The sequence below is a fragment of the Spermophilus citellus genome (genome assembly GCF_964194105.1).
Source record: "Spermophilus citellus genome assembly, chromosome: 3".
Lineage (NCBI taxonomy): Eukaryota > Metazoa > Chordata > Mammalia > Rodentia > Sciuridae > Spermophilus > Spermophilus citellus.
Genome location: NC_138184.1, coordinates 140,538,754 through 140,552,697, shown reverse-complemented (window position 1 = coordinate 140,552,697; position 13,944 = coordinate 140,538,754). Strand labels below are relative to the sequence as shown.

Below are 13,944 nucleotides of genomic sequence, written 5' to 3'. Positions count from 1 at the left end.
ACAAGACCCCAAACAATGCGGTAAGCAATGTTGAAGCTCATAATAACAGTAATAATGAGTACCATTTTGTGGACTCCTTCACAATTCCTAACATACGGTCAGTGGAATGAGATCTTCCAAACTGCAAGTCACCAGTAACAAATTGCAAGTAATAACATGAGTACACAGACTGTTCCTGTTGCCATGTATGACCGACTATCACATTGTGATTTGGGTTTTGTTTTTTGTGTTTTGGTTTTTCTCATGTGTCCAAAGCCGGTGACAATTCCTAAACAGCCTGGTTTTCAAGAAGTTGATATTTCTTCAATTACTGGCAGCAGCTCACATCTGCTTTGCAATAACTTGATAACTGGAGGTTTTGTGTTATTTTATGTTTTCCCACAGGCAAATTGGATATGCTGCATGGTATGCATTCATGTGTTTCTCAAGACATAAAGACTTTAGTCTCTTTTTGTAAAATTACCAGTAACTGAGGATAATATTTCCAACTGGCTTAACTGATTTTCCATATCAAATATATATAATAGACATAGCTTCCTTTTCAATGTGGCAGAAAATGAAGAATAATTGAAAAATGTATGTACTAAATAAGGGGACCCTGGAAACATTCATTGTGTTAGTTTTCTGGATCAATGCAGTGGTTCAGGGTAAATTATGCAGTGCAGGGATAAAGGAAAAGAATTGAAGATGAATGATCACATTAGTAAGAAACACTAAGGGAAATGCATCTGAGGTTCCATAGCCTGTTTCTCCTTGGTGTATTCTTCGTGCTTGCCATTTGTGGTTTTTTTTTTTTTTAATTAAACATGAGCATTTAAAAAAATTAAACACGAAGTCAGAGATGAACTCATTATCATTTTTAAAAATGGGGCTGCTAGGTTGTTCTTTGGAGCCCTGTGAGCCAATAAGATGCTAAGTAAAGGTATATATGTATGTGCACAGGAGATTTGTTCCAAAGAAACAGTGTCCAGCTTCATGCAGGTTTCAGATGCACAACAAATAAAGGACTTATGGGCCACTGCCATGGAGTATTTACAGTCATGCAAGAAAAAATTGGAAGCATCATCCCATATGCAGTCCTATGGAGGAGATAAAGACCAGGCTGTCCAGAGAACTTAATATGTTGTACAGAAAAAGCCCTGCATTTCCAAAGGCTTGTCCATCTGATGCAAGAAGTCTGAAGAGCTTGATCAGGGAGATGTCAGCAGATGAATACACAGGTTCCCTGGAGGACCTGGTCTGACCTCAGGAGCCCATGGTATGAGATGGCTGAGCGGGGAGCAGAACACTGGAGATGAGTCATGCTCTTTATTTAACATGAAGAATTAATTTGAAGCATGAATGGCTGGGAAATACCAATGGTCTGTCACTGATGATATGTGAGAGTATTTGTCTGAATGAGCCACTGGGTGGAAAAAAAGTTTACAGAAGGAGCAGAGGCTCACTCTGTCTCCATTACTGCCTGGCTGACAGCAGTGGTCGATAGTACAGGAGGTCGTACTGAAATAAGAGCCGCAGGCAGCCCCCATAGGGGAGCTCGGCTATTGCAGGCTTGGGTTGTATTTCTAGGAAGACAGGGATCTGATCGGGCTTCTCCAGCCTCTCACTGTCCCTGAGACCTACCAGCCTGGGTGTAATGAAAAGTACCCCCAGGAGGAAAGCACAGCAGCCTTGTCCTAATGATTCGCTCTGAGTCACGGAGAGCAGTTTGGGCCTATTTTAAAGTATTCTCTTGGTCTTAAATCCAAAAGTCATATGAGGATGAACCAAACAGGTACATTTTATTTATTTTTTATCTTTTTAATGAAGTACTGACCTTAAAGCGGCTGATCAGATCATAGCGGGTAAGTAATTCATAGAAAATGAATTTCAGTGCATGATCCCCACTGGCCTCATTGAGGGAAAACACATCAAAGGACCACTTGTCCACATCCTGCAGGACAGGGCAGGGAGGAAGAATGTATTAGTCTGCAGTCATTTATTGAGCTACCAATCTCCCCATTTTTGAGTCTTTCTGTAGCCTTTCCCTGTTAATTTCATAGCCCAAGAGTCTTAACTTCCACCTTCAAATTTTTCTCCAATCTGTTAGTCCTACCTAGAAGTTTCTGTTTAAAAATCAGGTCATCTCATTACTGAGCAACAAAAGCCATCATTTCTTGAGTGCATACTGCAATATAGGCTTTAGGCTCTGTGAAAAGTATGTAATTTTCCTGAAAACAACTCTAAGTGGTGGGTGACATTAGTCCCATTTTACAGGTGAGAAAATCAACACCTGCCTAATTTCCCTAAGACCCCTTCAAGTAAGTGCTTAAGACACAAGTGGAATGAGAACAGAAACGTGTCCACTGACCCCTATGCTCAGGCTCTTCCAATCAAGCCCTTGAGCTACCGCTAGGGAGCTCATGAGTCCCTGGGCTGCTTCATCTTCAATCTTCTCTTCTGTCCACATCATTCAATGACTTCCTCTTGGTCAAAATTGATAATGTTAACTCATTTAAAAGTATTCAGAAACACACATGATAAAGTGTGCCTAATAGCACGTCACCTCAGTCTGAAACTAAGGAGAAAGCTTTCATTTCACAGGACAGAAAAATGCTACCTTTCTGAAGTCACTAATCCTGGGATCTAGTTCTCAAATCCGTACATCACCTTACTGAAAAGAGGAAAAGGAAAAGCTAAGTGGAACACACACTTGATAAACCATCGATGAAGTTCTAATTTGTCCATCAAGTTACTCCAAAATACATGTAAATATGATCTGAAGTGCCTTTGACCTAGTACAACCAGCTGTTTGTAGACATAGTCAACAGCGTGTCTAGTCAACAGTTGAAGCAACAGTCATTTGTTTTCTCGTCACTTCCCAATCCTGTCCTTCTCTAAACATTCCACCTGTCAGATTCATCTCAAGGTCATCAAGGATCTATCTCTTGAAAGCCAGGGCACAGGAAAACATCTGTTCATAGGAAAACACAAAATGTTCCTTAAGGATTTCAACTGAATTGTGTCAATTCACATTTAAAGGTAACCTCACTTAAATCTTCATGACCCTTCCATTAAAAAACTAAAGAAAGAGCACTGGGTACTGAGCACAGTTTCTGTGAAGTGATTATATACATTCACAAAACCTCACAACTCTAGAAAAAGGTATCACCTCTTCCAACATTGCAGATGGCAGCCTCAGAGAGACTGGGAAATTGTCTATGGCCATGCAGTAGCAAAACCAGGTAACAAGCCTTGGAGATCTCACTGGTGACAGATGACACTGCAAACTCAGTGAGTCTGTGCTGTGACCCAGGTCTCATTCCCAAAATACCCAGCAAGGGCCCAGGCCATACACAGCAAGTCTATTAAAGATTTATTCAAGACCTAAAGTTTTACCTTGGTTACTAAAGTTGGCACTGCCATGAGTCACAGCCGTTGTCTGATCCCTAGTCCTAAGGAAAAGGCCACTGACAACTCAATGGGTTAGAAAACACTTTGTCACATCTGACAATTTTTAATCCTAGACTCCAGGATGAATTAAAAAAAAAAAACCTTTCTATCACTGGAAATTGAGATTATCATAATAAAAAGTCAAGATTTATCTGGATATCAGTACTGAGAAATGGGGGGATGAGTGATGTATTTACTGTATATGAGGGGGAAGTTCTCTTTGGCCCCTCATTTTAGGGAAATCTTAATTGTGATTTTTCTAAACATTTAGGGGGCTTACTGAAAATGTTGATTCAGGATGAGAGACACAAGACTGAAGAATCCTGTGCCTGGAATCTGCATTTTAACAAGCATCTAGATGAACTGCCTCAAACCATTCTCCCTCTTTTACGAAATTTTGCTTGAGGACAATTTCCTGTTCACACAGCCAAAAGGAAGCCTCAACCTCCTCACTTCCTCCCACTTTAAACCTGGAGTTTATCCAAGGTGTTGCTTCCTGAGCTACAGACAACTGCTGTTCTAAAGAAGAGAGTACTTGTTCATTTTCCAGTAACCCCACCCCAGGAGACTGGAGATAAAATACCTCAAATTAGAAGTGAATACGTGTTGAATGGAAAAAAATTAAAAGAACAAACTGCAACCTATTTCAAATTTAGAGCTGGGTGGTGGCTCATTGTTCTCTTCCTTAAATGTCATTTTAAGCCATGTTCTTATATTAGCCACAAAAGTTAACATGATAGTAGCATAATGGTTATTTTAGTGAATTGTATTTTCTCAGTTTTAGAGAAATTTTCTGCAATAGAAGAGAACAGTAGTGATTCTATATAAACTCTTAGCAGGGAGGTGGAAATGACCTCTTTTCCCAACAGGTACTATACAAAAAAATAAAAAAGAGAGAGAAAGAGAATCTCTCTCTCCAACTCACCTCCAATCCACTGCAAATAAATCAGGAGTCTGGGGAACTGGAAAAATATGCCATTGTAAAAAACGTTTTGAACTTTCCCAGACAACGCGGGGTAGGGCCAAAAGAAATAGCAGCTTTAACCTTCATGCACATATTGGCAATCCATGTGGAGAAGGGTAGCAATTTAGAGCTAGTACTCACTCCTAGTTTGAATAATCTTTTCCCTTTTCCTTCAGAAAGACAACATATGTGCATCTGAGAATTTTCTTTTCCCTAAGTATAAAATAACAATTTGTGCACATCACAGGTTGTTCCATGAGTTTTTTTCCCAGTTACTCTGCATAGAAAAGAAGCTCCAATTTGGAATAGTCTCATAGATGTCTCGGTATCAGTATACCCACCTGTGTTTGTGTTCGTGATAAAGGAAGAAATTAAAAATTAAAGTATGCTTTTAATGTTCCCAAGACTTTCACTGAACATTTCAGGTTCAATTATGAAAATCAATGCAATTTCATAGTGGTTGTTACAAAACACTGGATCTCATGAAGCGATTCCACTGATTAAATGGGAAAGATCACTGTACATTACACTGACGTATTGGGCATTAGCATTATAGTTAGGGAGGAATGAGAGAAAACACATGGCTTCTTGCTGTAGCCTTCCTGCTCTTAAGATAAGAAGAGACAAAACACATAGAGACAGAAAAAGTAGAAATGGGAATCTGCTTATATAGAGCCTCCTAAGTTCAACTATTGAATGTGTCTGAGACAAGAGGAAGAACAATTAATACATAATTGAGAGGGTCCTCCAGGGCTCCTGCCTGACATTAAATTAATTAAGAACTCCCACCTGCAATTCTATTTTATTACTGAGTAAGTTACACTATCAGCCAGTCATGCTTTTTCAGATTTCAGAGAAAGACAACAATTTTTGCACAACTTAGAATTCTACAGTGTCCCCCAAGAAAATGAACACAGTTCTATGTGTAGACACCCTACAGTGTCAACCAGCCCAGTGATTCGGGGCCTTTACACAGCCCACCCTTGGAATCCAGAGCTAAACTGGGTTTAGCACACCTGGATTTACACCAACACTACCTGGAGGAACACATCATCTTGAAGGCTCTTAGGGATATTCTATACGATTTCAAAAGCTTGTCTAGTTGGTAGAAACTATGAAGGATCTAGACCAGTTGAGCATAGACATTTGAATGACTTTCCATGGAGCATTTGGCTCAGTGTGAGTCTTGGGAAAACTGTAGGATATATGGGGATGGTATACATCCACAAACTCTGGGGGCATACATTCATGCCATAAAACGTTACTGAGACGTTACCATGTGGTAGACACTCTGCTATCAAATCCTATCTTTGTCTCCAATTAACTCTGTCCTTTTAAAAAATCTTGCTGAGTCTTAGTTTCTTCATCTGTAAAGTGGATTTGGAGTAGGTAATCAGGTAATGATACAATTACAATCACCAAAGAGCCTCCTAATGTTGAATAATACTTTTGACATAACACCTCCTATGACCAAGGTTAGATCAATCTCATAATTTTAGATCAATATATAAAACTAAACTCCCATAGGAGAATAGAAAGAAAGAAAATCAACACAGAGTTTGATTAAAAAAAATATATAAAGATAGAGGCTGAAAATATATTGACAGTGTTAGAACAGATAAGAAAATGATAATGAAAGATTAAAGTCAGGAATAACTGGGAAAAGAACTTTAATTGGAAACCCCTTATTTTCTAACAAATTCAACTGTACTTTCTATGAGATACTATCTACATTGTAAAATCTTTTCATCAGTATTACCTTTAATGCTTCAATAACAGCTGGTGGGTAGCTTAGTCCAACCATGTTTGATGTCCGTCTATACATTCTGGCAAAATTAGATAGGAAAAATGCAATGTGATATCTTACCAAAAAAAAATGATTAGCAGCCCACAGACTTACACAAAATATTGACAAATAATAAGAAGTCAAATTGACTGGTGACCCAAGGAAACTAAAATTTCTTTTTTTGATATTTTTCACAGTCACTGAAGTGGCCTAACTATTAAATTAAAAAGATATTCAAGCAATCTCAAACATGTGAATCCTGGTAACACACACAAAAAAAACATTAAGTCTAGCTGCCCAGATTGGAAACTAAATTATTAAAATGGGTTACCTGTTCTGCTAGAAAAACATATAGTACATCAAAGATGGAAGGCAGTGCAGTACTTGAACCTGAATGATGAACCCTGTGAGCAACCCATTTAGGAAAGTGTGTTCTTTAGAACTATCCAAAAGCAAGAAAAATGTCCCAGGCAAACTTTCAACTCACCATGGCATTTCTAAAATGTATAATTGCCCAATAGGGATTGCAGGAAAAAGGAAATCTATTTCTGGAGTAGCGGAGCAGTTCAATTTCAAAAGGATGACAAAATTGAAGTGTCACAGGGAACTCACACCTTTTAAATGAACTTTCCTCCCTGGGTCAGCAACTTCAAAGCACTCTGACCTGTTTCAGAGGTAGAAACATTCACCAGCCCATCATCTGATCCAAAAGATGATGGATTAGATTATTTCCTTCTTTAAACATTAGACATTGAACTCAAACTAATTTTTTTCTGGTTATCAAAAAGAATTTTGAGCAAACAAAAAAGCTTGTCCTAATGATGCTGCAGAGATTAAAATAGAGGTTTTTGCCATCTCTCATTGAAGACTACCTGCTTCCACCCAGAATTTTCTGCATTTATAAAGATGTCAGAACCACATTAAGAAGAAGCTTCTGGTTATTGAAAGCTGGCATTCCTTTTGCTGCTTTGAATGACAACGAGTGACATCTTTACCTCTCCACAAATATTCCAGCTTGCACTGCATGAACGATGCTCTTGAACCTGGGCTTCTCCTCACTCCTCCTGAGCATCATCCCCATCTGCCGTGTAAAGGTGGAGGCCAGCCAGTCTCGGACTTCAGAAGGCACAGCATCTGACTGAATGTCACTGAGCTCATCCTCTGTATCCAAGAGTCTCCTGAAGATGAACATGAAACATAATCAGGACACTGAGACTAAATCTGAAGTTAGAACTCTCTTTTCAAAACAGGTGCAAAAAAATTGGCCACAGAATATACAGTGCCATTTTGATAAAGCTTGTGGAAACTCACTATTGATGTTTCAGGTTGGCTCCCCTGACCACACTGAATGCTCTAGGTCCATGTGTTGAAGACTTGGTCCCCAGACAATGGCGTTTTCCGGGGTAATGGAAACTTTAAGGGGTGGAGCCTAGTGGGAGGTCTTCAGGTCATTAGGGGCATGCCTCTGAAGGAGACTGTGGGACTTAGCCTCTTTTCTTCCTTTCACTTCCCAATCAGGAGGTGAGCAGCTTTGATCTACCATGCATTCCTACTCTGACATGCTACTTTGTCACAGGTCCAAAAGCAATGGAGCCAATCAATCATGGACTCTGACTTGAAACCAAAATAAATCTTTCCTCTTTATAAATTGATGATTTGTTATAGTAGTGGAAAGCTGACTAACACATGGGATAAAGGGAGAAGAAGAATTAAACACATTCCCTCTGAGGCTCCACACAGGTGGTAGGCGCACTGTACTTTAGGAGTACTCAGTGTCCTTAACCCTTGAAGGTTTATAGAGTTTGAATGAAATTAAAAACTTCCCTTTAAAAATCCACTCACAAGGAGGCTTAACTTAATTTTATAGATGAACTATGTGACGTTATTTAAAAATAAGGTATTTATTAGACATTTAGTTCCTGTTACCTATTAATTTAGAAAGAATATCAGTTGACATCAATTAGGATCATTACTTCATAGGACTGGGTTGATGTGATTTGGGTAACTTATTATCTGAATTCAAGCAAAATTTACAAAATAATGTCATTCTTTTTTGAGCACAATGAGGTAAGCCATCTGACAGTTATGTTTTGCTGGTTTGTCAAACTTGTTCACAGGTCAGACACCAGAAGGGAACATAAACTGTTGTACTATAATAAAACCTAAAATTACACTTCCTACTATATTAATTCATAATGAAAACAAGCAGTAAAAGCAGGTATCATTGCAAAAGTATTCTTTTTTTACACTAAATGCACAAATTGGGGAGAAGGGAAGAAAATATTTGAAAAAAAAAAACCTGTGATAGCAAATTGCCTTAAATTAGTAACATAGCATGTCATCACAAAAATAAACCATGCAAGCCTTAGATTACAGTGAACTACTTCCAGATTGGAATTGGCAAAGGAAACTAAGACATCACAAGTACTGACAGAGAAACCTGTGCAAATTAGGGAAAAAATAAAATAAAATAAAGCTTTTCATACTCAACATCTCAACGTTTTTCAAAAGAAAAGCAATTTTGTGACTTTCAAATGCATTTTTAGTACCTGAAACCACTTTAATATTTTGGATAATTCAAGTGGAAAAATCTGCTAAGGAAAATCAATAACATGCATAAGATTGAAGAATGGATACTGTCGGCTTAAGGGAACAAGTGTTTCTCTTCCACTTCATGAGCCTCCATCTACTGATGGATATTGTGAATTAGGACAAGTGCAATTTTTAAACGGACATTAACAATATGTAATAACTGCAGTGAAACTCTACGTTGAATAATAAACCTTTCCACAATTGTTAGAGTTAATTTTTCTCCTCATACATTATCTCACTTCATTGTCCTAATGGCTATGTGAGAAGAGTTTTATTAGCTCTTTTTCTAGATGGGGAGGACTAGAGGAGAAGGGACTTGTCCAGATCTGTCTCATTTACTTGCAGAAACCAGTGTCCCAAGGCCAGTTATCTATCTATCTATCTATCTATCTATCTATCTATCTATCTATCTATCTATTAATTTATTTTGTACCAAGGGTTGAACCTAGGGGCACTTAACCACTGAGCGACATTCCCAGCCCTTTTTAATATATACATTTTATTTAGAGGCAGGGTCTCACTGAATTGATCGGAGCCTCACTAAGTTGTTGAGGCTGACTTTGAAGTCGAGATCCTTCTGCCTCAGCCTTTCCAGCTACTGGGATTGCAAGTATGCCCCACCTTGCCTGGCCCAAAGCCAGTAATTTAAATAATAGCTCATACTTGCTATGGAGGACACCTTTAAAAAGCTATTTAAAAACTTTAGCATTGTTTTATTAACTACACTGGTCATCTTTAGCTTACCTGGTTTCATCAATGTATACAGATTCAAGCACTGTGGCTGCATATTCCAGATTCTTCTTAAGGTCAACGACTGAAGCCTCCCCTCTCTCTAGCTGCTTGACCAAAGACCGTAACCTAGAGAAAAAAAAGATATGGGTTTCATTAGAATAGAGGCAACAAGGAATTGGACGATTATGGTGACATAATTTGTAGTCACTGAATGTCTTATTAATTTCAATATATCTGAAAGGAAAAGGCTTATGGAATCAAAGTAACAAGTTACCAAATAAATGCATATTTCTTTGCCATCATGAAACAAGAATAAACATTTTTCTCATCAACCAGGTCCTGATCACTCTCAACACTTTCTACCCAAGTTTTATCTGTTTGAGTTGCTAAATTAGCCATGATTTTGCTTTTTTATAGATTTTTATGTTTTTGGTTTTAACAGGATAGGGTAAAATATGATCAGCAGCAATATCACCAAATCCTCTCTTGAAATTCTGCTCTCGAAGGCTCTGTATTCAGTCCTGGCCATAGAGAACAGCAGCCTTTGGTCCATATATGTTGAGACATGTGAGAAGTCAGATCCCACTATTATAGCCATAAAGGATGGAAGAAATATATGAAGAAAAGTGATTTCATTGAGAAAGAATCCCTTGATTATCAGTAAAATACTCTAGGGTTTTTTTTAATATGATGGATGATGAACCAAGAAATTCCAGGTATTATTACTGCCAAGAGAAATATAGTATTTTCCAATAGAAATATAGTGTTATTATAGTAATTGAAAAACAGCAACTGAGACACTGCAAATCCCACAGGGATCTGGAGACTGGATGGCTCTTCAGGTTGTTTGTCAAAGAAAAGAGTAGAGATTTTTGAAGACAGATTAGAGTTTGGATCCTATTTCTATTTCTCAATGTATTAGCTATGCAATGCTGTGTGAGTTATTTAGTTTCTCTGAGTGTTACCCACCAAATTTCTGAGGTTCATATAAAGACTAAATGAAATTGACATAAAATTTGTGATTTATGTCTGTTTTTTTAAGGCAGTTGTTGAATTTATTGTTGTTGTTATTTGATGACCTTGATCATCAGAGGTAATCAAATGAGAAAATGCTGGCTGAATACTTAAGATGACTGTCAGGTCATCATTTCCCTTTGGTTTATGCAATCTGTCCTCACCTTCCTGACTTAAAAATAACCTCCGACCAGCATTTATAGGAGAGAACAGGTGGATTTCTTGGAGAGATATAAACTACTCCCCTTCTGATCTTCATGAAATATACAAAGGACATCTCTAGGAATTTAAGTGGTGCAAGATAGAGATGAAATTGGACGGAGAGTCGTTCTCATCTAACTTTGAATCTCCAACATGTGACAAAGAAATATGCAAAGGAAATGTGCAGAGGACTGTGTAGACTTGGAGGTGACCGTCAGTCCAGCACATCCCCTTGCCAGTTCTCAGAATTGTTCTGGATGTCAGAGGCAGGACAGGACAGAGAATTGGTCTGGAAGGCCTTGCCAGTCACTCAAACACAGTGGACAGCCAGTCTGCCAAAGAAGGGGGAGATTGCAGCCTGGAGCCCTGACTGCTATTCCAAATAAGGGTTGGAGGCTCTTTGGCAGCACATTCCTGGCTAAGTCTGTCTCTAGTTCTGATTCTCACCTCAAGGGGCCTACCTACCCCTAAGCTATCTGGAGTAAAATAAGAGCAGATTTAAACTTTAAAAAGATTTCCTCCTCCAATTGGAGCTTAAAGATTCTACCAGGAAGCTCTGATAGGAACCATTTCAATTCTTAAAACCTAAGAGGAAAGAACAAAACAGAAGAAAATAATGAGGGAAAATATGACTAATAAAAGAACCAGAAGATGCTATCTGCCTATAATAAAGCTTCCACAGGAAATAAACAGAAAGCAGCTTTAATCAAAACAAGTTTACCTAGGCGGCACTAAAACCTGAGTAAGCAGGGGACATAAGAAAATCAGAAAAGAATAAATGAAAACATCCCACCTAGGCTGTTCTAATTTTTCATTCCAAAGAATAAAGAACTGAAAAAAACTTTGAGAAAATAAAATGAATTGCTTCGAAAGTAACAGAAATTCAAGCTGCTCATATACAGCTACATGTCTAACACCAGAAAGAAATTTAACAATACCAGTTTTGTAGAATAGTACGGTGTAAATGAAGATATTTATATCTGTAACGAGTAGCATTGTCATGGATAGGCAAAACCAACAAAGATATTCTCAGGTATCAAAAAGTTTACAATGTTATCATTCATGTGCTTTTCCAGAAAACAAATGCAAAACCAAGCTGTAAGGCTTGGTACACTCCTGGGTCTCCGGTGAAGTGGATAGTGGATTCCCAGCCTCCATTAAACTAAGCCAAACTTGACAAAGTAGACGAGTAGCTTCAAAAGAGTCCCTAAAGAAATGGCTGATAAAATATAATGCTAATGCTGGGTGTGATAGCACACACCTGTAATCCCAGCATCTCGGGAGGCTGAGGCAGGAAGATTGCAGGTTAAAGCTAACCTTAACAATTCAGTGAGGCTGTAAGTAAACTAGTGAGACCTTGTGTCAAAATAAAAAATAAAAAAGGGCTCGGGATGTTGCTCAGTGGTTAAGTGTCCTTGGATTCAACCCCTGGCATAATGATGATGATGATAATAATAATAATAAGAAGAAGAAGAAGAAGAAGAATAACAACAACAACTAAGTGTAGAAATGAGCTGACACTTCTTAAAATACACCTCTATTGCCACTATAAACATCCTATGCCATTTTCACGAACCAGAGACTAATAGTCAAAAAATTAAAAAATTGAAATAAGAACACCACAAGGACTATGGATTTATATCCACTGTTTTTAACAATTCTCATTCCTGGGAAAGCATAGTATTGAGAGAATCAATATGGCGTTATCATGCTACTAGGAAGCCAGACCTCTAGACCAGAGACAGGGAGGCGCTCCCAAAGAAAGCACAGCTTGGATTCCCACCCAGAGATTCAGATCAGCCCCACTGGAAAGACCTGGGCTCTGTGCCACAATTAACAGGAAATCGGCACAGCAGGGGCTTCTCCATGACGCCACCAGTAGTGCCAGCCAGACACTGGGCAGTCACTCTTGTGTATTCAATGTGAAGCTCTAATCAAGGGAAGGCTGCAGGAAACAAAACTCCTAGCAAAATGGCTTCAACAACCCCAGGAAAAAAAAAAATGACACAGAAATAAAGTACTTTTTGATGCACAAGGGGTACCAAAGATTTGGACCTTTCTAGCTTCTGAGATGAGCAGAAGACTCCTCCACCAACCTCCTGACAGAGAGGGTAAGGAACCTGGGACAACCCACCCTCTGTATATGAAAAGTCATCAGTTGACAGTCACCTCTCCTGATTCAAGGATGACTAAACATAAAAAAAAAAAAAATCTATAAGAAGATTCAGCAATAAAGACAGAGGGGAACACAGCAGCACTTGAAAGGCAGAGAAAAAGGACTTGCTTCTTGAAAACAAGAAAATTCACCCATGGAAACAGCAGTCAATTTTAAGAAGCATCTGCTGTGGGCTCAATAAAATTCCAGAAAGCATAGATCTGAGGAACCTAGAATTGATGCAATAAAAAGTGAACATATTGAGAGAGAAAAAGAAATTAAAAAGAAATGAAACATGACAATAGTAAAACAATACAATTTTTTTTTTTTAAAGAAGCAGCAGCAGCAACTTGCTAAATACCCAACTCCTGTTTGACCCAAAACCCATGTAAGATTCAAGCTGCAGCTGTCAGCCATCTGTTTTAAGTAGATGCCACTCAAACTCTTGGAGTTCCAGATGACCCTTCCCTCCTATATTGCTGAGCTTTAGCCTAGTGCTCAGTGGCTGCTGCCACGCTGGCCCTCAGCCCACCCTCCCCTCTAGCTCTTTACTCCTCCCATTAAGAACACTGCCCTGCCCTGCCTTCCCCCATCGACCACCTACTATTCGGTGAAACTGCTATTTCTTGGGCATAAGAGTTTCTAAGAGCTTTTATACTACTGAACAATTATTATCCACTAGTCTCAAAAATTCTCAAAATTCCTGGGAATAAACAACCTTCCCTGTTTTTCATCAAAGTGCAGGTTTTCTTTAGACCTGAATCCATCTTTTTTTAAAATTTGTCCCTGTTAGATATACTTGACAGTAGAGTGTATTTTGAGATATTATACATACATGGGGTATCACTTATTCTAATTAGAATCCCATTCTTCAGGCTGCACGTGATATGGAGTTTTGCTAGCCGTATATTCACATATGAACATAGGAAAGTTATGTCCAATTCATTCTACTGCCTTTCCTATTACCATATTCCCTCCCTTCCCTTCATTCCTCTTGTTCTAATACAATGAACTTCTATCCTCTACCCTTGATTGTGTGTTAGCATCCGCATATCAGAGAGAACATTC

General features: G+C 38.5%; 1 protein-coding gene across 6 annotated transcripts in view; it reads right to left on the bottom strand.

Annotated features, from left to right (window-relative positions):
• The window catches only part of PDE1C (phosphodiesterase 1C), a 528,215-nt gene that overhangs the window by 123,812 nt on the left and 390,459 nt on the right, over window positions 1-13,944 (bottom strand). For all 6 annotated transcript variants that reach the window (XM_081287899.1, XM_081287904.1, XM_081287900.1 and 3 more), the window contains 4 exons: window positions 9,519-9,632; window positions 7,178-7,360; window positions 6,156-6,222; window positions 1,817-1,933 (listed from right to left, as the gene is read on the bottom strand). In XM_081287899.1, coding sequence (XP_081144025.1) covers window positions 1,817-1,933; window positions 6,156-6,222; window positions 7,178-7,360; window positions 9,519-9,632 — 481 coding nt within the window. The remainder of the gene's footprint in view (window positions 1-1,816; window positions 1,934-6,155; window positions 6,223-7,177; window positions 7,361-9,518; window positions 9,633-13,944) is intronic.